General features: G+C 46.2%; 2 protein-coding genes across 10 annotated transcripts; one reads left to right on the forward strand and one right to left on the reverse strand.

Moving 5' to 3' along the window:
- On the forward strand, nucleotides 1-24809 carry LOC136486175 (disease resistance protein RGA4-like). Of its 9 annotated transcripts, none has more exons than XR_010766706.1 (4): nucleotides 1-1119; nucleotides 2440-2526; nucleotides 13982-14123; nucleotides 24603-24776. XR_010766706.1 is itself a non-coding variant. In XM_066483015.1 (4 exons), exons 1-3 carry the CDS (start codon nucleotides 103-105, stop codon nucleotides 5816-5818), a joined length of 1137 nt encoding a protein of 378 aa, XP_066339112.1. In that variant the 5' UTR covers nucleotides 1-102; the 3' UTR covers nucleotides 5819-5864; nucleotides 7979-8053. The 9 variants fall into 9 exon arrangements, 8 of the variants coding, with proteins under 8 accessions (XP_066339112.1, XP_066339110.1, XP_066339115.1 ...); XM_066483015.1 differs by lacking the exons at nucleotides 13982-14123; nucleotides 24603-24776 and adding exons at nucleotides 5786-5864; nucleotides 7979-8053; XM_066483013.1 differs by lacking the exon at nucleotides 13982-14123 and having other exon boundaries at nucleotides 24636-24809.
- On the reverse strand, nucleotides 10740-13682 carry LOC136487113 (PLASTID TRANSCRIPTIONALLY ACTIVE protein 6, chloroplastic-like). The gene is made up of 7 exons (XM_066484245.1): nucleotides 13668-13682; nucleotides 13071-13199; nucleotides 12743-12811; nucleotides 12545-12649; nucleotides 11622-11741; nucleotides 11317-11406; nucleotides 10740-11226 (listed from the first exon to the last, which is right to left on the reverse strand). Exons 1-7 carry the CDS (start codon nucleotides 13680-13682, stop codon nucleotides 11110-11112), a joined length of 645 nt encoding a protein of 214 aa, XP_066340342.1. The 3' UTR covers nucleotides 10740-11109.

The following is a 24809-nucleotide window of genomic DNA, read 5'->3' on the forward strand; positions in this document are numbered from 1 at the left end:
CCCATATACCAGCAGACCTCTTTTTAGTCATCCACCATCAAGCCGTAGCAGATCAATCCAATCCACGCAAACGCACAGCAGAGCAACAACCGTATTGCACCCATGGAGGCCACCGCGCTGAGCATCGGCAAGTCCGTGCTAAGTGGAGCGCTTGGCTATGTCAATTCCGCTGTGGCGGAGGAGGTGGCCCTGCAGCTGGGCGTTACACGCGACCAGGCTTTCATCAGGGACGAGCTCGAGATGATGCTGTCTTTCTTGATGGCGGCGCACGAAGAGCAAGACAAGCACAAGATGGTCGAGACCTGGGTGAAGCAGGTCCGCGTCGTCGCCTACGACGTCGAGGACTCCCTCATGGACTTCGCCGTCCGTGTGGAGAAGCAATCTTGGTGGATGCCGTGGAGCATCCCATGCATACTGCGTGACAGGCGCCATGTAGCTCAGCAGATGAAAGATCTGAGGGACAAGGTTGAGGACGTGAGCCAGAGGAGCATGCGCTACCGCCTCATCGTTGAGGGCTCTAGCTCCAAGACTGCAACTGCTGGTGATACCGCTGCCACTGTAGCAGCCATGTTTGGCATCGATGAAGCAAGGTATGCTGCGAAGACGAAGCACCAGTCAAGACTGGATCTTAGCCAGCTGATTAACAGAGAAGGTGGGGATCTTGGAGTGATTGCAGTGTGGGGAACTAGCGGCACTGTTGGGCATACGTCCATCATCTGGGAGGCCTATGAGAATTCAGCTACCTCGGAGAATTTCCAATGCCGGGCATGGGTCAGGGTGGAGCATCCTTTCAGCCCAAAAGAATTCATTCGGAGTTTGTTGGAGGAAGCTGTAGGGGTTGACTTTCTGATGGAAACAGAGAAGACAGGGCAAGCGCTGGTAGAGGAGTTCCTTGGCTATGTCAATGACAAGAGATGTCTTATTGTGCTCAACGGCCTATCCACCATTGAAGATTGGAATCGGGTCAAGAAATGCTTCCCAATCAACAAGAAAGGGAACAGAATCGTAGTGTCCACAATAGATGTTGAGGTTGCAAGCTTATGCGTGGGCCAAAACTATGAGGTGTCAGAGCTGAAACAATTATCTGCTGATCAGACCATCGATGCTTTCTACAAGAAGGTAATATTAAACTTTCAGAGAAGTTCTAAAGAGAGAAAATTCACTAATAGTATTATTATTACTGTTATTTTTAGTATTGTTGTTGTTATTTATTTATTTATTTATTTATTTATTATTGAAAGCACCATCCATACACAGCGGCACTGTAGCCCATGTGAGAACAACCATGACCGGGGCCAGGATTTTTTAACCCCAGCCTACAATTCGCTCCCACAGGAAGTCGAACTATGGACACGAGGAGTGCTACTCATACCACCTAACCAACTCAGAAAAGCTAGAGGCCCTTTCGCTTTTCATTTACTAATAGCTAACTGGTTATCATTATCACAAGATAGTAGCTAGTTGCATGCCACCCCATCTTAATCATTTGGACGTTAGTCAAAGTGAAGAAAGGTACTATTTAAATATTTCTACATCAACATAAAATAAAACAAAAATAAAAATAGAATGAAACAAAAAAAAATAAGCCATGTTCGACTGGCTAGAAAAACAGTTGATGCTGATACTGATGTTGATTTGTTGTGAGAGAAAAACACTGTTATTTCGCTGAAACGGCACGTCTGATAAGTTTAAGTGACACTACTACAGAAATGAGATCTAGTCCCGGTTGGGAACTAGCTCTACTCCCGGTTTCCCAACCGGGACTAGCAATCCGGGGCTAAAGGTGTTGTTCTTTAGTCCCAGTTTGCCACAACTGGGACTAAAGATCCTCCTAGCTTTAAAAAAATAATGTCTCCTACCGCTGCGCCCTGTGAGATTCAAACCCAAGACCTTATGCACTGCCTCGCGCGTAGCTTACCACCCCACCTACACAACACATCTAACAATGGATGGGATGCTTTCCTTTTAAACTAACCCATCCGGGGACCTTTAGTCCCGGTTGGTGTTACCAACCGGACTAAAGGGTCTTTTAATTCGGGTTGGTGTTACCAACCAGGACTAAAGGGTCTACCTTTAGTCTGGGTTGGTATTACCAACCGGGACTAAAGGTTGAAGGATTTTTAGTCCCGGTTTAGCCGTTGGGCAGGGACCTTTAGTCTCGGTTGGAGACACCAACCGGGACTAAAGGCCTTCTAGTCCCGGGGGCAAAAAAATACCGAGGCTAATACCAAATTAGGACATCGTTCTAAAGTCTGTTCTCTAGTAGTGTGAGCAGGGCGATAATAGTCTTCTAATAGTTAGAACATTCACAACTTTCAGAGAAGTTCTGCAGTCATCTTATGTTTGTTGTCATCTAGTTTAGCATACTAGCTGTCAGTAGGCAACATGATATTCTCACTTCTAATGCCAGTTTTCTTTTCTTAATTGCAACAATACAAGCCCACTGTCAGACCATCTGTTCAAACATCAACCCTGCCTGATTCTTCCCAGCGGGCCAGAGACGAAGATGGAAATACTTGTACCAAGGTGAGGGGATTACTGATTTTTAATTTTGTTGAAAGCAGTCGGCTAAGCTAAAAAATCCCACGTTTCATTTACAAGCAGCAACCTAGTTATCACAAGATAGTAGCTAGCTTCATGGCATCCCATATTAATCCTACAAGGGGCAGATAAGCTAATCATTTCGATGCTAAGTGAAGTGAAAAAAACAAATAGTTGGCTATTTGAGTTCTTCAGCATCAAAATCGAATAAAACAAAAATGCTTATAGTTGGTGCGCCCACACAAACACAATGCAATTGTAGTTGGGGAACTCAAAGCCTCCCGAATCCTGCTCGATCCCAAATGCTGCCAGGCCTACCACTAGTGCATATATGGGTTGCAGACTGCGAATTCGGGACTAAAGGCCCCCTAGTCCTGGGTCAGGGAACCGGGACTGAAAGGGGTACTTCTAAAGGGACCTCTAGCCCTTGCCCTAGGGCAGGAACGTTTAGTCCCGGTAGGTGTTACCAACCGGTACTAAAGGTCTCTTTTTTCTTTTTCTTTAACTTTTATTTTATGGTTTCTTTTCAATACAATTCTTTTTCATTTGAATTAGCTTTTCGTATACATATTCTATGCTACTAATATATGTCCATACGTATAAGTTTCTGTTCGAGCATTATACATACACAACAAATTAAAATATATGAAACTATACAAATATTTCAAAAGGCTGTACATAGAACCATATACATAAGCTAACAAAAGCTTGTACTGTCCTTGGGATTACATTCAATCCTATCTTCATCAAAGTTGAGAACTAATTTTTTGTCATAGTAGTATTGCCCATTGCGATCTATGATCTGATCAACAAGAAATCCTGCCAATGCCTCTTGAATTGCTTTGATGTATTCCCGTGGTAGGACCATTTGCTGCCTCCATTGAAGATTCGAATGAAAGAAAAAATATGAATATATGATTAGTGTGTGTGTGCGTATATCAACAAAATGGTAATAGATAAATTGTGTATATTGTTTACGTACTTTGAAGAGTTCTTCATTTGTTTTCAGTGAGTAATGCATGAGGTACTCGCAAACGTAGTATCCACATAGGTTGTTCCTTGGTTCCTACCTCAGACACCACTTTACGAGATTGAAGGTTTTGTCCCGGTTGGTGCCTCGAACCGGGACTAGAAGTTGACCATGAGTCCTGGTTGGAGTCACCGACTAGGACTGGAGGTCGCGTCCTGCAAAAGCCTACGGCACTAGCAGTTGGGCATGGGACTTTAGTCCCGTTCGTGGCTTCAACCAGGACTAATGCTCCCTTTAGTCCTGGGCTCAAATCCGGCTGAGACTAAAGCTAAAAACCGAAAGTCTGTTCTCTACTAGTGTACCCACTCTAGGAAGTACTCCCAGCGGGCAAGCGGACCCGTTCGTTGTTCCGATGTGAGGCGTGCCCATTGACTCCAGCGTGCTCCCATTTGCGGGCTTCGCCCTCTCGCCTTTGTGCGTTGATAGTTGTTCGCACATCCCTATCATTGCCCACCTGATCATGAACTGAGTTTATTTTGTCAGGGTTCACGTAGTCGGTGGTTGCTGGTGCCTTCTCTCGATGGGTTCTTAGGCGTCGAGGGTTGACGACGCTGGCTGCGCGTACCCGAGGTGTGGCTTGCCTCAGGGATCTGCTACGCTGCTGCGGCGATCAGCTCCCGAATCCTTCGGAGCATTCAACATCCCTCATCAGTTGAAGGCTGCGGCATATCTGTCGCCTCCCGTAGGGCTTCAGCCAAGTTTTGGTCGGCTCTCGGGTGCAGACGGCCTTCTCGTAGGATATCATTGTGAACCTGGCGTCCATGCGCCCTGATATGCTCCTCGAGTTGCTGGCAAAGCCGCCTATTCTCTTCTGCAAGTGTGTCGTTATTGTTGAGGAGTCGAGCCCGGACCTCATGGCAAGTCTCATAGGGGACCTCGTAGTCGATGTTGACGTAGTTGTGCGAGGGAGTATGTGTGACGGATCCACCCAATTTATACAAGTTCAAGTACGACTGTCCCCGTTTAACACGTTGACGTGCACATACTTTCACTCATATAAACCCAGTAGTCCACCGAGTGTCATGACAGACCTTGGTAAATCAACTTCACAACCAAGATCGCATGATTAAGTAAATACAAATCACATATATGGAGATGCATCAAAAATAATATTACAAATAAGTTCACAAATAATGGTACAAGATTGGATTTCAAAACCGATTAGTGGAAACAACGTAACTTGAAATGATTACAATAACATAAGTTCCAAATACATTGCTAGCATAAGTGACATCCTCTGGCAAAAGCATATGGATGAGAATACTATATAGAGTTGCTGAGCCCACCGACAGTTAGCCACCATCTTTTGCAGGCCGAGAGCTTCACCTACAACATGGTGGGATAAACCCTGAGTACTCCAATGTACTCAGCTAGACTTACCCATCATAAACCAAAAATAAATGACACCAAAGAGTATGCAAGGCTTTATCGGTGGAGCTAGCTTGACAACATTTTGCATAAAAACTTATGTACATAACTTGCATATTATAACTTTAGCATCAAGTTAAAACCTATTCATTTAGGCATCTCTAGATTAGCACCTATACTAGAGCAATCACTTGATTAAGGTAGCAAGCATTAGTAACCATATCTAGTGTAGTGCTATGACATTATCATCATCATCATAACCATTAAGTTCAATTAGGTGTTTCTATGTTGCTGCTGCTCAGTCAAGTTCTCACTATCTAGGAGAGACGGCAACTTGAATCGATTCCTACCCAGCTGGGTGATTATTCTTAACATAAACCCTGGTCTAGCAGCCACGGTACCCTAAGGTCACCTTTGGTACAACTCAGAAACTAAATTCTTGGGTAAGATCAGCGCTGCACCCTCAGGGACACCAATCTGCCAGGATGTTCGGGACTTTAACCTGTCCTTGGGCTCATGCCATTGACTCCCCGCACGCCTCACTTCCTTCATGGTGCGCACTCATACAGAAATGGCTTCCGGCCTGAGTTGAGCTACTCGACTTCACGGTCGGAACGAGTTATCCGGCCAACTAAGTATTAAGCATGCGTTCAATATGATATGAGGACGTACAGCGAATCCATCCTTAACCGACAGGGACGGGGATAGATAGGCGCCCAAGACCTCCATGCCATGTCTCTTCTCTATCGCAATCCCGTCCGGTCTCCTTTTATTTATTAACACTTGGTTATTTCCACGATAGCAAATATAGCCAACCGTGACCAGATATTCACCTATATCTCGCAGGTGACAGGAAATCACCCGACTTCTACCGACTAAGCAAGGCTAAGCATTTATTCGATTCTGGACCTAAATAGGATTCAAGGTACATTATCTGGACAAGGAGAATATATATATATATAGAACTACTGTTCTGCAGCCGGTCATAGAATAACTTATTTTATGGCCACTTTGAGTTACGATAATTACCATGCTAATTTACGAGATTACAGTAACTCCTTACTAAGTGATTTACTATAACATTATTGTAAATATCACCATGAGTTGTAGTAACACAAGTATCGTAAATGCATATTCATGTTATCGTAAATTATTACAAATATTATCGTAAATCAAGGTGGCTATAGAATAAGTTATTCTATGGCCAGTTGCAGAATAGCCTTAGCAAGTGTTTCCAAGCAACTCCCATAACTTAATGCATCAAACATAATTAACTCAATTTGACATTTATAAAAACATAGGAGGCTTAGAATGCTCCGGGGCTTGCTTAGGATTCAACACTAGATTAGTGTTTGTTAGATGACACTCGCTTGACGAGCATCTCCCATCATGGCACTTGCTTAGTCCTTCCATCTTCGGGATAGGTCCACCAAACAACATCTTCGAGTTAGGCTCCAACATCATATCCTTCACATGGTGCATCTAGCGTACTTAGATGAGATGCCAAATGCAAGTGTATAAATGCGAAGAATGGTACCATGAGATACATCACATAAAGTATTCAAGAAGAGCACAAGGTTACACCGAATATACATAAGCACCTTACGTTACTTAATTAGATAGCACACAACCTAGCATGCTAAGATAGCAAAGAAAGCAGCACCAAGCATGACACAAGTTTCACAAGGTCTCAGGTATATTAACTTAACACTATCAAAGACATGAGTCACACTCAGCAAAACACAAGGTAAGGCAAGGTGAAGCAAACAACTTTAGGTACAAACTCAGATTCTGGATAGCAGCACAGTAGTCAATTGTTTCAACCATAACTGGAGTTATACACATCCAACAATCATAATACAAGACTTTCTAGAAAGCTTATGAAATTATCTAAAACATTCTTATAATCATCTAAAGCTAATTCAACAGTTATAAAGGTCAAACACCAGAAATTCTCAGATCTGTCCAGAAATTCCAGAGAGTGGACATTTCTGAGGACCAACTTTGAACAGCCATATCTCACAAACCACTTGGACAAATGCCATGAAAATTTAACACAAGCAATATGAGAAAGTTATGTACAACTTTGTTATAAATAAGTTTCACAGCAAACACCATTTTCATTATGCAATTAGCATGGCAACAGAAACTGTCCAAAACAGCCATTCTCTGAAAATATAGAGCAATAAATATGTGACTCCATATAACCAATCAAATCTGCGTATAACCAATGTTACCAACAGTTTATACTCATTAAAAGAACACTAGAAAATATAATGATCAAGCCCAAATAAATTCTTTACATGCCTTTATTAATTTATTTGGATAATAGGGTGAATTAAGGAACATATACCAAAAGTGCACAGTAAATTCTGAGAAAATTACAGCAGCCCATACTTGCTCTCAATAGTCTACTGTATAAATTTCATGCCATTTGAATAAGCATAGAGACCACTATGAAAAAGACAAATTGCTATTGCAAGAATCCATGTGAGGGCATGATAAACCTAAAGATCCATATTTTTTGTAAACACATGGCCATATTGAGTGTTCTTAGGTCACAAAATCATCATGCAAAGGCAAAGGAACTACATTTCGTATTTTTGCATATATAAATTATTTATAAACCATTTAAATCCATTTATCAAGCATTAATCAAGTTAAATCAATAACTCCATCATACTGCATCCAATGAACATGAAATTATTACCACATTACACACATAGCATCAGTAGCCTACCATAAGAATTTCATAGCAATTGGAGTAACACAACTCTAGATATGAAAATAACAAGCAAGGCAAGCTAAAATTACCTATTTAACAAGATTAAATCAAAACATTATAAAAACAGTACACAACTAGCACGTTTAATAACAAGCAAGAAAAACCATCTTGCATAGAGGCCCCTGATCTATTCACAAACTAAACTACACAGAAAGGTCCTTCCCTGTACTATTCCCCCGAGCCACGGATGTTCTCTTAACCCCCTGCGTTTTCTTCAATTTGAACCCGAGATCCTTCTCTTCTTCTTTAAACAGAGCAGAGCAGAGGAGCTGTCGACTCGCGATTCCCGGCGGAGGGAGGCCATGCCTGTGGCGGTGGAGGGGCGGGGGAGCACGCCCGGACCCTGGCGCTCCTGTGGGTGGTCGCGGCTCGCACTGCGGTGGCTCGACGTGGCCTGGCCACGCGTGCCGGCGGCGACGGCCGGACAGGCACCGGCGGCAGCAGCGCACGGCGGTGATGGAGGCCGGGAGAGAGGTGCGACGCGCACGGGGTGGCTAGAGGAACGCTAAGGTGAGGCCAGTTGGGACTGGGGAGGCTCGTAGGTGGGGGAACGACGGCGGCCATGGAGGCAGCGGCACGCTGCGGTGGCGGCTCCGGCGACTCGGGCTGCAGGCGGTTGCGCGACCAAGGAGGCGGTGCAGGAGAGGCAGCATGGCGTGTGGAGGTTGATGGTGACTCCGGCTGGGATGGAGGAGGCTCGGAGCGGCAAGAACGCCAGCGGCAAGGAGCTTCATCGGCCGTCCATGGCGGCTCCGCCCTGGAGCGGCCAGAGAGCGAGGAAGAGCAAGCAGGAGTGAGGAGTGAGGAGCGTCTGGAGCAGCTCGGCGTCCACTCTGGAAAAGCAGGGCACGCGTCGGGACAGTGGGGCGCTCATTCCGCGCATGGCCGCTAGGCACAGGGCACGCGTCGCCCGTTGGGGCATTTCCCCGAGTACGTGGTGCGCGACGGAGCAGCCGGTTTGGGACGCCATTTTGGGCTAGCTCGGTTCTGAATTGGACACTGTGCCCAAGATCAAAGTTGGATCCCACAAACTTCTCTACACTTTTCATTAAAGGGGCCGAGTCATTAGAGCTCTACAACAGCGGCTAATTAATCCTCAAGTTGACAGTGTCAGTAGGTTGACAGCGATTAAAGGCAAGGGTCAAAACTTGGTCAAACCTGAGCCAAACTTGTTCCAACTTTTTGTATGCTCCTCTCCTAAACATAAACTCCAACTTTTGTAAAAGGACCAAGTCAAGTTACTTAATGAAAACACGAGAATGCGACATGCCAACATGTCAATGTCAGTTTAGTGACAGTAAACTTTTGCTGTTTTGGAAACTATTTTTGAAGATCCAAATGAACTCCAAATTTGATGAGACTTGATTTATTGTTTCTACCATGAAAGGTACTCCAACTCATATTAAGTAATCCAATTGAGCTACACGGTTTCATTTCATTCGCAATCATCCAATAATGCTATTGCTAAGCTATTGAGCTTTCAATTTGAACAACGGGTACCTTTCAGTTCGCCTAATTAAAGAAGATGGATATAATAAACGCCAGCAATGGCATGACGATTAATATAAGCTAGAGCAGAGATAGTGATGGAGTACATATATAGAGAAATAATAAAGCTGCATGCATGTTGTATTGTACACGACGAGCGAGATTAGGCTAGCTTTGCATGGTGACGCAAACAAAAACGCGTCCTGAGAAGGAAGGAAGGAATGCCATCTCACGCACGCTAGACGTACGTACGTGTCTCATCGATGATTGCTTTGCGTGTGTGCTTGAGTGTTTTTTTGGCAAGGTAGCGCGTACAATGCAGGTGGTGTACATGCATACAACAAGCTCTCGTGGGGGGGCGTGAGCTGTACGCGCATCCAGACTGCCTCTCACGGGCTCTATATATATCCCATAGAGCCAGACGACGTCCATGCCTGTCGCTGTACTTGTTTTAGCACTGAAATATGCAGCAAATGCATGATCATCGATCCATGGGTAGCCAGCTTTAGCCTTTAATTTCCTACTTCCCTCTTTGTACGGTACTCCCTCTGTCCCATATTATTTGTTGTTTTCGGTTTTCGTGCCACAAGTTTAACTTGATTTGTAGAAAATACGTACAACATTTGTATCTTCAAATAAATTTATTAAAAAACTATATTCAAAGATCTTTCCAATGATACTAATTATGTACCATAAATATTAATATTTTGTAATATATATTTTATCAAAGTTGTTTCTCGGGAAGCGAAAACGACAGATATTTTGGGACGGAGAGAGTACTCAACTTCAGTTGTACTTTTACTGCACTAATATACATTATATGCATTGGGATTTGGGACCATCTGTAGGGAAAGAATTTTACCCGGGATGGGACATTCCACAGCAAAATTATGATCTGAACGAAATATAATCTAAAGTCTTATATAATCCATTGTCTGACCGAATACAAAATGGGTGTTTTGGGGGTCTAGTGGTATGATTCTCGCATCGGGTGCGAGAGGTCGCAAATTCGATTCTCGCAACACGCCAAATTTTGTCCTTTTTCACATTTTGCAACCCTTTTTTTCTCTCTTTTCTTCTGAACAGCTTTTCACCCCAAATTTTGTTCTTTTTCACATTTTCCAACCCTTATTTTTTACTCTTTTCTTCTGAACAGTCTTCACATTTTCCTCTCTTTTTCACATTTTGCAACCCTTTAGTTCTTTTTCACATTTTACTCTCTGCTTTCACATTTTGCAGCCCTTATTTTTTCCTCTTTTCTTTCTGAGCCGTTTCTTTTTTCTCTTTTTACAGTTTGCAACAAAATTTGAGCCATTTTTTTTCTCTGGACACAAAATTCATGTCCTACAAAACCTGGCTTCTCTTTTCACATTTTATTTTGTAGCAAGATTGGCAAGCTCCAAAAACACGTCCCTCGTCATCAACCGTGAAAAAAGACTGCAAGTCCACAGTTCTGGAAACAATCTCAAAAGCGCCACATATTCGTTCGCTACTCAACACGCAGTGCAATCATTTTTAGCTTACATGCTCCCTAGATGCCACTAGTCCTTCGGACGCGCCCATGCGCGCGGGCCACTGGCCACGGGCTGACCAATGGCAGAGACGACAACGTCCTGGACGCATCAGGGCTCTGATTAGACGACGCCTACGCCCGTCGGTCAACGCAACGAGAACCACCCATCACGACTTGGACGGCCAGCATTCCATTTGCTATCGTGGACAGCCTCAGCGCGCGTGCTGGCCACAACAAATGTAAACTTTAAATATATTCTACTTGCTATAACTAGTGTTACACTGAACCTATCTAAATTCAAAATTGTATCCTCAGTTGATCAAACAAGTGGCTAGCTCTAAGAGAATCAACAGTAGATACGGCACAATCACAGCATATCATTTTCTAGAACCAATTCGAGTAGTCAAAGTCTCTAAGCTTCTTGAAATGCTTCTCCACGTCTTGTCTTGACTTTGCCCACTCTTCTCTTTGGATGACAGTGGCTGCGTCGTCCCTTTTAGTCTGATACAGTGATCATTTCATTAGTCAGAAAGACTAAAAATTACTACTGGAGCCCACTTCAATGAAACAGAAGGCTACAGATCAGACTACCTTGTCGATAATTCTAAAAGATTCCCCTCCATCACGTATCAGTAGCAGATCATTCCGCCTATCTCTTTTCTTTCCTTCAGGAACACTAACCTGTCACAAATGGGTGGATATCACTGATCTAGGAACATAAAAGTAGAGATATTCTTCTATCTTTTTGTGCTTGCTGACATGTTGTTTTTTCTAAAAGATCATTAAAACGATGGAGACATACTCCAAAATTCTTGATGTCACAGCTCATGGAACTGAAATGTATCAAAACAAGTACTGTTCGAATAGGTTAAAAAACTAGAATTGGAATATCTTACCACAACTTTAGCTCTTGTGATTGACCTTGTTTTCGAGTCAATAACATAAATCTCCTCAAAATCAAGGAAAAAATCTGGGTCATCAGAGCGCCTGTTTCTGTAGTGTTTGGTTAAGAAAACCTACAGTATGAAACAAAATAAAGCATATTATGGATATGAAAAATTACAAGGCCATACTAGTGTCAAACAATAATGCACATAAACAATAAGAATAAAGCTTTAACATGTTATGCATTAACAATCACGCTTCACATTCCAGGGTAGTATCGAGTTAAAACTGGCCTAACAGAAGCCCACCGATTAAGGGTAAGCAAAGCAGGATAATACAGAAATATAGGTAGACATTTCTAGTTCAGACGACTGGGATCTAGGGTCTTCAGAAACAAAGATATATGAAATCTAGAAATAAATTCAGTATGGTGCAAGCTGGGCCAACCAATATAATGCGGCTATAGTGCTATCCCCTAACTTAGCCTGTAATATGTCTTGTTTCTCTGATTTAACAGGGTGCTATGAGACACCCTGATAGTACATTTTGTTGTAAGATGTCAGCATTTACACTTTCTTCCTAATTAGCATGCAAAATCATGCTATTGCATTTTGTCGAAGTAAAAGCAGAAACCTAGGCCATTCACTGTTCAAATATTCCTGTTTTAGGAACTACAGTATTTGCGCCGCTAGGACAACAGACAATATAAAAGTTCAGAAAATAATCTGCTTCATGAGGAACTCAAAGCTCTGCCGAATGCTTTATAAGATGCTTCACTAAATCAGCTTCACATGAGTAGTAGCCTACACATAAGTGCTAAATATGGATAGTAACTTGCAAAGCACATTCCATCTTGGCATGTGGCAGAAAAGGAGCATAAAAGGGGTGGCAGGGAAAAGAAGACTAGAGTGAGCAGAAAAGATTCTCAGCATACCTTCATGATCTCCCTCTCTGTCTTGTACAGGGGATCACGCAAGTGCTCAACTGGTGGCTCGCTCATGTGGTCACGGCCAAAGTTTTTCTTCGTGCACCTCACGTACTAATCCCAACAAGAGAAACAAGAATCACACCTCAGGGCACATTCACATTCATCTGAACTGACATACAGAATAGCTGAAACGCATGTTCCCACCACCTGCGGCATCGGGGCAAGAACCCTCGGAATGGAATAGATATCGGTATCCGGCGGCGTGACATACATCTGTTGCACAAAAATGCCATGTTCAGCAAATGTGCATCACACAATTGACTCAGAAGACATGTACATGTGATTGTCAATTTGGATAGCATCGGCAGGCACGTGTTCGATGAAATGTCGCACTTGACCAGAAGCATAATTATGGACAGCAGGTTTGGTGAGATTGAAATGCCGCAGGCAGTTGTCACAAATTGCACTAAGCAGCTCAGAAGTAGTATTGACCAATGAGGGGGATGGCTTATGGGTTTATGGCTACCTATACCTCTCTGAGGTCGAAGACGTCGTCGTCGGGGTCGGGCACCTTGCGGATAAGGAAGTCACAATGGAGCAGCCTAATCTTGTGGAACTCGTCCTCATCCACAGCGTAGTCAACAACAGTATCGGAGTATGGCTACTAGCTCGATGCCGAATAGCGCGATGGGAGTATGGCTAACTGGAAAAATGGTGGAGTGCTGCTAGGCTACTTTGCAGAGGCGACCGTGTTCGGAACTTAAAGCGACCGGCGATGGTGAAATTTGAATGGACGCTCCGACATCGTACTACCGCACAGTGGTGGGTTAGGCACCGCCTGTACCTCCGTTCGTCCTTCACACGTGCATGAAAAATAAAGATGGCCAGTACAATGGTTTGGCCAGCCACCGTCCAACACAACATGACAACAACTTGCGTGGCTTTGTGTGCAACATGAAAAGGAAAGCCAATTGCATGCATGCGTTCATTAGCCTTTTTGTTTAATAAAAATTCGTTTAGGACACCAATAATATAACGTGACATGAAACTTAACATTTATTTCTTGTTTCGGATAAATGTTTCAATGTCGTATATTGATTTATACTCTCAATTACACACATGTACAAACAAGTATGATGCTCATGCAGAACTTAGCAAAAAGCTGTACAATGTAACACCGAGGGTGTTACAAATCTACCCCCCTAAAACAAAATCTCGACCCGAGATTTCATGTGCCTAGTGTGAGAAAAAAATAAATAGGAATTACATCTTGACGCAGCAACTAACTATCAAAACCAGAGAGGAGGTGGGGATAATGCTTCAATAAGTAACTCTCTTGCTCCCAGGTGGCTTCATCCTCGAAATGGTTTTGCCACTGCACTTTGTAAAACTTTATCACACTGTTCCTGGTTACTCTTTCTTTCTCATCCAGGATTTTTACAGGGTGCTCAACATAAGACAGATCTGGCTGGAGAGGAAGTCCTTCAATTTTCACAACTTCATTAGGAACCCGCAAACATTTCTTCAGTTGTGATACATGGAACACATCATGTACTGCAGAGAGAATATCTGGAAGTCGTAGACGGTAAGCAACTGGGTTACACCGCTTCAGGATTTTGTAAGGGCCCACATAACGGGGAGCTAGTTTGCCATGGACACCAAACCGATGCACTCCCCTCATAGGAGATACCTTGAGGTACACATGATCCCCAACTTTAAACTCCAAAGGTCTTCTACGCTTGTCAGCATAGGCTTTCTGTCGACTCTGAGCTGCCTTCAAATGACTCTGAATAAGAACGACTTGCTCACGAGCCTCCTTGATGAATTTTGGCCCAAAGTATCCACGGTCTCCCACTTCAACCCAACTAAGTGGCGTCCGGCACTTCTTTCCATACAGAGCTTCAAATGGCGCCAGGCGGATGCTTTCTTGGTAGCTATTATTGTAAGAGAATTCGGCTAGCTTCAAGCAGGCATCCCACTTCTCAGGGAAGGAAATGGCACAAGCTTTTAACATATCTTCGAGCACTTGATTTACCCTTTCGGTTTGGCCATCAGTCTAGGGGTGATAGGCTGAACTGCGGAGAAGACTAGTTCCAAGACACTCCTGGAGTTGCTCCCAGAAGCGAGAGACAAAAACTGATCCCCTATCAGAGATGATAGTGAGGGGGACTCCATGTAGAGTCACAATTCGGTCCCAGTACAACTTGGCATACTGTCTAGTAGAATATTTAGTATTCACTGGGAGGAAATGAGTTGACTTGGTGAGACGATCCACAATAACCCAGATAGAGTTATAGCCTTTGGTTGTGCGGGGTAAACCCACAATGAAATCCATAGAAATATCTTCCCACTTCCAAACAGGGATGGGCAAGGGCTGCAGATATCCTGGAGTACGCATATGGTCTGCCTTAACTCTACCACAAGTGTCGCACTCGGCAACATGTCGGGTGATGTCCTGCTTCATGTTGGACCACCAGTACAAGTGACGCAGATCATGGTACATCTTATTGCTGCTAGGATGGATAGACAGCTTTGAATGATGAGCTTCATTCAAAATCTTTCTTTTCAACTCCTCATTGGATGGAACCACCAGTCTATCCTTGTATCTCATGACCACTTGCTCATCAATGCTAAAGTGAGGGCCACGCCCTTCAGCCATCAACTTCCTGATGTGAGGAATCTCTTCGGGGTCTTCCTTCTGCTCCCGAATAATCTGCTCCAGCAATTCTGAGGTCAATGCAATATGAGCTAACACCTCTGTGTGGTTGAGAGACAAAGGTGTTTACTCAACCTGATGTGCTTTGCGGCTCAAAGCATCAGCCACAACATTAGCCTTTCCAGGATGATAATGGACTTCCAAGTTGTAATCCTTTATCAACTCTAGCCATCTCCGTTGCCTCATGTTCAGTTCAGACTGAGTGAAAATATACTTGAGGCTCTTATGGTTTGTAAAGATGTGCACCTTATTTTCCAATAAATAATGCCTCCAAATCTTCAGAGAGTGGACAATAGTAGCTAGCTCTAAGTCATGGGTGGGGTAATTCACCTCGTGCTTTTTCAGTTGGCGCGAAGCATAAGCTATCACACGCCCATCTTGTATAAGCACACACCCCAACCCCGTCTTCGAGGCATCACAATATACATCAAAGAGACTATCAATATCTGGTTGGGCCAACACAGGAGCAGTGGTCAGAAAAGTCTTCAGGGACTGAAAAACTTCTTCACAAGCTGGACTCCAAACAAACTTAGCTTCTTTCTGGAACAGCTTAGTCATGGGCTGGGCTATCTTGGAGAAATCAGGGATGAAACGCCGATAGTATCCAGCTAGACCAAGGAACTGACGGATCTGGTGCACAGACCGGGGAGACTTCCAATCTAATACATCTTGCACCTTGCTGGGATCCACAGAAACGCCCTCGGGTGTCAACACATGTCCCAAAAACTGTACTCGATCTAACCAAAACTCGCACTTGCTGAATTTAGCATACAACTGGTGCTCCCTTAGTCGAGTCAGGACTATCCAGAGGTGACAGGCATGCTCTTCATCATTCTTGGAATAGATCAAGATGTCATCAATGAACACTACCACAAACTTATCCAACTTCGGCATGAAGACTGAGTTCATCAGGTACATAAAGAAAGCCGGGGCATTGGTGAGACCGAAAGACATCACTAGGTACTCATATAGACCATATCTAGTAGAGAAAGCTGTCCTTGGTATATCCTGTGGCCTGATCTTGATCTGATGGTAGCCCGATCGGAGATCTATCTTCGACACCTTGGCACCAGCTAACTGATCAAACAAAATATCTATGCGGGGCAAAGGATACTTGTTCTTAACTGTTACCGCATTGAGGGGGCGGTAATCCACACACATCCGCAGAGTACCATCCTTCTTCTTCACGAAAATCGCTGGACAACCCCATGGTGAAGAACTTGGGCGGATGAAACCCTTGTCCATCAACTCCTCCAGTTGCTTCTTCATTTCTGCTAGTTCTCTCAGAGCCATGCGATACGGACGTCTGGAGATAGGAGCAGTACTAGGCTCAAGCTCAATGGAGAATTCTACCTCACGGTCTGGTGGCAATCCAGGAAGATCTTCAAGGAAAACATCCGAGAACTCACATGCTACTGGAATGGAGGTAAGATCAGAAACGGCTTCAGCATGGGCAGCAACAGGTAAAACTGGTTCTGAGGGTATGATGAGAGACATCCTATCCTCAGAAGACGGAAGTCGTAACTCTACATTTCTTCTCTTCATATCCAATACTACCCCATATACCCACAACCAGTTCATTCCAAGAATAGCATCAATGCCTTGCCTAGGCATTATCATGAACTGTAGGCGGTAAGTGTGGGTGGCTAATACCAAACTTACTGTATCCGTGCGGGTGTTGATGAACATCTGAGAACCCGCAGTACGGATCTTATAGGCATACGGTATAGCCAATAGTGATAAGTTGTGCCGCTCTACAAACCCCATGCTCATAAAGGAATGCGATGCACCAGAATCAAACAACACCAAAGCTGGATGGGATTCGATGATGAACATACCAGCCATAACTGTCTCCTGCTGCACAACTTGCTGAGCATCCGTGAAGTACACCTGACCAGATCTGCTAGGCACATTTCTCTTGATGAAAGTCCTCTTAATAAGCCTAGAATTTGCAGACGGCTGAGATGACTGAGTTGCCTGCTGCTGAGGACACTCCCTGGCATAGTGGCCATCCTTGCCACACTTGAAACAAGCACTAGGCTTATTCCCGAATCCCTGACGAGGTGGGACCTGCTGTCCCTGAGTCTGCTGGGGCTGCACCTGCTGTGGAGGTGCCTTGTACTGAGTAGAGGAAGTCTGTGACGTCTGCTGGGGTGACAGAAACGGAGGTCCGCCGGATGGTTGATAGGACCCCCCGCCTCACAATTTGCACCTTCTGAGTATGAGGATGGCTGGAGGATCCAGCTGCCAACCGCTTCCGCTTCCAATCCGCCTGAGATGCTCGCTGAAAAACCTCAAGAGCAATGGCGGCGTTCATCAGTGCCCCAAAAGTCTGATAGTTCCCCAGGTACAGTTTCTCCTAAAGAGCAGGAGTGAGACCGCGAAAGAAGCGATCCCTCTTCTTGTCATCCGTGTCCACCTGACTACCAGCATACTGAGCCAAGTGGTTAAACTGGGTCACATACTCCATTACCGTCCTGCTCCCCTGACGCAACTCCATGAAATCGATCACCTTCTGGTGGATAACGCCAGCAGGTATGAAGAACTCGCGGAAGGCGGTGGAGAACTCCTGCCACGTTGTCGGGTGATCCGGCAACTCCGCGGCCTGGAAAGTCTCCCACCAAGCACCTGCGGACCCCAAAAGCTGCTGGGATGCAAAATGCACCTTCTGCTCATTGGCCACTCCGAGCAGCCGAAACTTCTGCTCCAGCGTGCGAAGCTAGTGCTCCGCCTCCAACAGATCGTCCGACGGCGTGAACGTGGGCGGGTGGGTCTTGAGGAAGTCCTGGTAAGAGGACTGTCCCTCAGGACGACGAGCACCACCCCCGTTCCCACCGTTGCCCCCAGGGCCTCCACAGGCGAGACCCGCGATGGCCTGTACCATAATCTCCAAGGCACGAGCAGTCTCCTGACGAGCAGCGGCTGACTCCCGACGAGCAGCCAACAACTCCACCATGACCTCCGCGGCGGACAGCGACGGAGGCGGTGGCGGCGGCGGAAAAGGATGAGGAGCCAAAGGTGGAACCTCCCGAGCTCCCTCGTTGTCACGCTCAAAAGCCCGAGCACTGTCACCATGGCCCTCGTTGGCTGCTCCCGAACTAGTGCTCCCACGTCCGGACCTTAGATTCATCTGTAAGAGAGACGAACCATCCATTAGGACACCCTTCCTGATCAGGATCCAGGGATTAAAGAGATGACAGCACATTTATTAAAGCATTCATTAAGTTAGTTCTACCAATTTACTACTTTCATTATACGTGAAGGGGGATTCCTAGTTCAAGTAAGATGCTATTATATGATGCATGCTTCGACCTATACGTTCACTCAAGCCGGAATATAGCGGCGTTCGTAACATTTTCGGTACATCGCACACTCACTTTCCGTATACTAAGTGATTTCTTACGTCACGTAAGTCAGTGTACCTGCAGAAACTGATTAGGTAAAACCAGTGCCGCTATCCTAGATATACCATATAGCTAGGGCTTATACTTAACTTTAATCGCATCCTACTTTTCGCAAAACTTTTGTTGATCAAACTTTTATTCTTGTAAAAGAGTGAGGAACTCATGACGATTATTGGCTCTGGTACCAACTGTGGCAGAACCGCCCGAAATAGCGTACTTACGGAGGCGCTCGTCTTCCACCAGACACTAAGCACCCCGAAAGCGAGCTACAGCGAGCGGTGTCCGTCGGGACACACCCCGAGGGAGAACCCGACAGATCCACATTTTTCCCAAGGATCCAATAATGAAAACGAGTTACAATACTTGTCCATTTTCATACATCAGAGTTTCTTAAAAAGTACATTATTACAATACCAATTACCAGAGTGCGGAATAATAAACAGCGGAATTTAAATAAACATCTAGCGATAAGGGACGAGGATTTCGTCTGAGCCCACCAGAAGAATCCTCCAAACAAAGGTACTTCAAGCATCACCTGCAACAGGGGTAAATAAACCCTGAGTACACAATGTACTCGCAAGACTTATCCGACTAGTGAGAATAATTTTCCGACTCCAAGGAATATGAGAGGCTTTATGGTTTGCTGGTTTTCTTTAGCAAAATAGCACTAACAGTGAGTCCTTATTCATGTCTTATTATAAGCCGTATTAAGTTATCATCTAGCCAGTCTATATGAAGCACCTGTTCTACTTTCAAGCAAGAGTTGAGCAATCAGTTCCATTCTTCTCCTTTCAACTTCCAGTTCTTACTACGATGCTAGAGTTAAGACAAGCCGTACTGACTCGGACGGCGATTCACGAACCAATGTGCCCAGCTGGGTGCCCCGAAAACACACGCCCCGCTTGTACCCCAGGCACAAGCCGGACCAACCCATCACTCTCCTGTCCCGGGTGTCTAGGTCCCCGTCCAAACTTGGACTCCAAGCCCCCACTCCTGAGTCCCGGACTCAGTGCGGTGCAAGGACCTCCACCACACCGCCTCCCATCAGTCGGTCCGGAAAGAGCCGGATCCGCGACAAGAGAGCAACAAGCATTCCCTACGCCCATACCCAAGTATGCGCTCGGGACAATAGATCTGTGACTTGCCTAGCGTCCATTGCAACGACCGGTCCTTAATTAACACAGACAGGAAAAAGTGTAACCAAGTCATGTCCTGTTGGCCTGCAGGACACAACCCCTTACACCCACTAGTACCCAAACCATATCCCTGTCCGGTCACCATTTTCCTTTCCATCATTTTATCATGAGTGATCATATTATCACCTATTTGCGAGTAACGCATGTTACTTCACGCTACCGATATCCTGAGCATAGCAGCTACTCGACCTGTACTAGTAGGACTCATAAGTAGATATATTTATGCATGTAGTATCCATAAAATGCCTGTAACGTAAATGTACATTATAGATATATATTCGGTGATCTTTTAAAAATAGGGGTTATGCACCGGGGCTTACCTTGGGCAGACGCGGGGTCAGCAGGGTCAGCACCAACCGGCTCCTGGGCTTCCTCCTGTGCGAAGATCTCCTCCTCGTACTCCTCGATCACCTCGTCGTACTCGGCTCGCCGACGGGCACGAAGTCTACCAGCTCGTGATCTACATGCATGAAATGATGATGCAATCCTTAGGAATATAACAACAGCAGCTCTCAAAATAAAAGTACATTGATTTAGCTACTAAGCTTGGCTATCGACCACGGTACTAGGCTACCTATGTCACCGATAACCATTTCGAAGTATCATTATTGTTATAGCAACTACAGCTATTCTTACCCTTAATGCTAATTTACGCTATATACGATAAAGCAAAGGTAATAGCGACTCCATCTAGCAACTCGTTCTAATGCTACAAAATTTACAGCAAGTACATAATATCCTAGTGAACCTACTGTAAAATTTTCAAAACTAAAACTATTACCGATTTGCCACAATAATTCCTACAAATATTAATCTATATAATGTTAAGCTTACTAAATAGACTTTATGAGCCAAACCTTGTCACAGCTAACTGCAATCTAACTGGACTAATACGTAGATGGTATTTTTGCGAACCCAACAAAATTAGTTTCACTATTTTTTGGACATCTACATAATTCACTACCAATTATTAAAGTTCAGCTTTAAAACTAAGTTGAATAATCATTTCTATGCTTCTGGAACTTAAGAAAACGAATTCTAATTCACGGCCCACAGCGGCTCGGCGTAGCCCAGCAGCGCGCGGCGCAGGCCAAGCAGCGCGAGCGCGGGCGTGGCAGCGGCCCAGCCGCAGGCGCGCAGCAGCGGCAGCTGGCGCACGTGGCCGCGGCGAGCGGCAGGCCACGGGCCGAGCGCGGGCAGGCCGGCGCGGCCCAGCGCAGCAGCGGGTCGAGCGAGCGTGGGCGCGTGGCGGGCGCGGCCAGCGCGGCAGCGTGGCCCAACGCGGCGGCCCAAGCGCAAGCAAGCCCAGGCGGCTGCGGAAGCAGGCCAGCGGCGGCAGCGCAGGCGCAATCGCGAGCAGCGCGGTCCAGTGAGCAGGCCAGCGAGCGGGAGCAGGTCCAGTCGTATTTCTAACGTATTACGGGCTTTATTTTCCTACATGAAAGCGGCCCTAAAATAGATGTGACGCAGGAATGACATCATGCTGATGTCAACAAGCTAACAACAACAGTACGCACCTCCGGCTGCTCTGCTTTCTTGCTTGGACACGGTGCGTGGGAGTTCGTCGGCGTTGCTACTAGCTCGATGCCGAATAGCGCGATGGGAGTATGGCTAACTGGAAAAATGGTGGAGTGCTGCTAGGCTACTTTGTAGAGGCGACCGTGTTCGGAACTTAAAGCGGCCGGCGATGGTGAAATTTGAATGGACGCTCCGACATCGTACTACCGCACAGTGGTGAGTTAGGCACCGCCTGTACCTCCGTTCGTCCTTCACACGTGCATGAAAAATAAAGATGGCCAGTACAATGGTTTGGCCAGCCACCGTCCAACACAACATGGCAACAACTTGCGTGGCTTTGTGTGCAACATGAAAAGGAAAGCCAATTGCATGCATGAGTTCATTAGCCTTTTTGTTTAATAAAAATTCGTTTAGGATACCAATAATATAACGTGACATGAAACTTAACATTTATTTCTTGTTTCGGATAAATGTTTCAATGCCGTATATTGATTTATACTCCCAATTACACACATATACAAACAAGTATGATGCTCATGCAGAACTTAGCAAAAAGCTGTACAATGTAACACCGAGGGTGTTACATGCCCCATGCTTCATCGTACTGCTGGCGGCGAATGATCTCTTCCGCGTGGCGCGAGTTGCGCCGATTATTGATATGGCGACGAACATCATGACGATTGTTGAGATGCTGTTGTAGATCACCAGCGGGTTGTTCAACCTCCTGGTTGGCGGTGGGGTTGGCGTACTGCGGCCATTCCAGGGATTGACAATGTAATTGCCCCTCGATCCCCCTTGGAGATAAGGGCCGCCTGCCTGGAAACGACTTCCACCAGGTCGCTGAGATCGGGCCCTGTGTGGGCCAGCGGATCGGTTTGAAGATGTGGAGTGGGATGGCGCTTGATTCTGGCGATTTTCGTTAACCTGAACCACGGCCGCTTTGAGCATGGCGGTGGCTTTGGCGAGCTCTGGTGACGGCGCGAGCCTGCCTAGCTTGTTCATGGCGATGGCGAGGTTGACGCTTGGTGTCGGTAGGACCTCATGCCCATCAACTTGGATGAATTCCTCATTGACGCTGCGGGCGACACGGTGCCCTCCCTGATTATGGGCGGTGTCGCCACCGGCGGCTGCGCCAGGATTGGCGTTTGCTACAGCTGCGGCGGCGTTTGCTTCTGCGCGGCACCGAGCACGATCGGCGTTTCTTTCCTCTTGCGCGGCGCGCTGGGCGTCAGTCTCCCCATTGTGAGTAGCACTGTCGGCGCTGATCATGAAGATTTTCATGGGAAAGCATCTAGGCGGGGATGGAGAGCTGGCGATGAGGTCGGTGATGGTTTTGGTGGAGCCTTCCGACTCCACCCCCGGATCTGCCTCTAGGATCGGGAGCAGGGAATCGTCATCGAGATGACGAATCTGCACCATGTTGGCAGCCGGTGCAAACTAGTCGGCGCTCGGTAAAACGAGCTCGGTGAGCGGGTGGATGTTGCCGATCTGGTCGGCGTAGAGATCACGTAGGGCCTCTTGATATTAAGTGGCCACGTTGGCCAGCCCATAAGGGTGAGCCGTCATGGGACCCCGCGTTGGAGCATGTCGACCAGCCCTGGGCCGATCGGATCTAGAAAGCGGCCGGCACTGCACGGTGCGCCCTCGTGGAGAAGCCATGATGGTCAGATCTGCATCCTGCCACCTCGGACGGCGTGACCGTGCGGAGCGCTTAGGGCGAACCATCTGGAACGGAGGGTACTCGTCGTCGTAAATAGACCGATCTTGGATCGATTCCACGAGCGACAAGCATTCGGTGAGCTTCTCGTCAACCCGATCTATAGACGCGATCTGGTCATCCTGCTAGACGGGCTTCCTCGGCTGGCGTGGCGCCGAAGGGCGAGCTGCCGGAGAAAAAGACGAACCCGGGAGAGATCCCGAGATCGGATCTACTGACGCAGATGACAAAGCTGCCGGCGCGGGATTGTCCTGCACCGGCTGGACGACCTACCCATCACCGTTGGCGTTGACGACCTAGGTGATGGAACCGACCATGAAGGTTTGGCCGGCCCTGGGAGCGAACGAAGAGCTTGGAAAACGTATCATCTGGCCCGCCATGGGATCAAGCACACACCCTTATCTGGCGCGCCAACTGTCGACTAAATGTGCTCGACAGTCCACTGAGGGGTATACCCGCGATGGTAGATTTGTCGTAGAGGTGAACGAGATCAGGAGCGAGATGGTGACAAGACACAAGATTTAGACAGGTTTAGACCGTCAGCTCGACGTAATACCCTAATCATGTGTCCCGTCAGTTTGTATTGGCTATCGTATATGATTCGTGTGTTTTGAGGGGGTCCCCTACCCGCCTTATATAGCCCGGGGTAGGGTTACATGCCGATCAGGTCAGAGTCCGATCGGGTAAGAGATAATCTTTACATGAAACTATACATTTGGCATATCCTAACAGATTCTACGCGATCTTCATGATGTCGCCGAGGTGCCTTGCGGCATGCGCCGAGCTGTGCCGTGAGCCGCAAGCTATCATCTTGTGGGCTGGACCGTCTCCTACGGTGCGGCCCATGTAGTCCGTCGTGGATATTGAGGAGTCATCGTGACACATGGTTCACTTGCATTTTACTTGCAAGTTGCAATAAGCCTACAATAAGGAAAATGTAGCGTACCTCTGGAAGGTATGGTATCTGTATGTCACGTTCACCACCCTGAGAATCATCATCTCGCTAACAGGGCAAGGCGTTTGTTTTGGCCTGTGAAGCAACCAATCCATCTGGAGCACAGCACACATTGTTATGAATAATTCAGAATTTGAGGCACAAAGCAGCTACTAACAGGCACACCAGCACACACGGAGGAGAACATTTGTTCCCTTGTCCAACTTTTAGTGCAACAACACCAACAACTTCAAAATTGAGGATGCAAGTATTTTTTTTTAATGCAGAGCATAGCAGCCTCCCTCCGCTCGAGGCTAGAGGTTCGTTTTCTTAAATTATTGTTTTTTCAACGAAGAAAGACCAAGTCGTAAGTTTGAGGGGGAGAGTTCAATAACTCAATTGAACATACAATTTTGCAAGCGCATTCCAGTCTACACCAAGCATTTTAATCTAGTTGATTGATGAAGCCAGAAGCAGCAAGACGGTTATCGGCCATCGGCCACTTAGATCGATATAGCCCTGGATTGAAGTCTCCTCCCAGTCCCACCCAAACAATCTTCTTCTAGTTTTTATCTACAGAAAATTCACACATGGCGGCTGCGGAAGCCACAGGGAGGAAGACAAGGAGCAGGAGGAGGCGGCGGCGGCGGCTCACCAGTGGCTTGGGCTTGCCGCCGCTCCATAGACGTCATAGCTTCGTCGACGAGGAGAAATCAAAGCTTCCTCTTCTTCTTCTTCAAAAAAGGAAGTGTTTGGATCCAATATAATCCAACAAGGAAGTGTTGA

The sequence above is a fragment of the Miscanthus floridulus genome, chromosome 10 (assembly GCF_019320115.1).
Source record: "Miscanthus floridulus cultivar M001 chromosome 10, ASM1932011v1, whole genome shotgun sequence".
NCBI classification, from domain to species: domain Eukaryota; kingdom Viridiplantae; phylum Streptophyta; class Magnoliopsida; order Poales; family Poaceae; genus Miscanthus; species Miscanthus floridulus.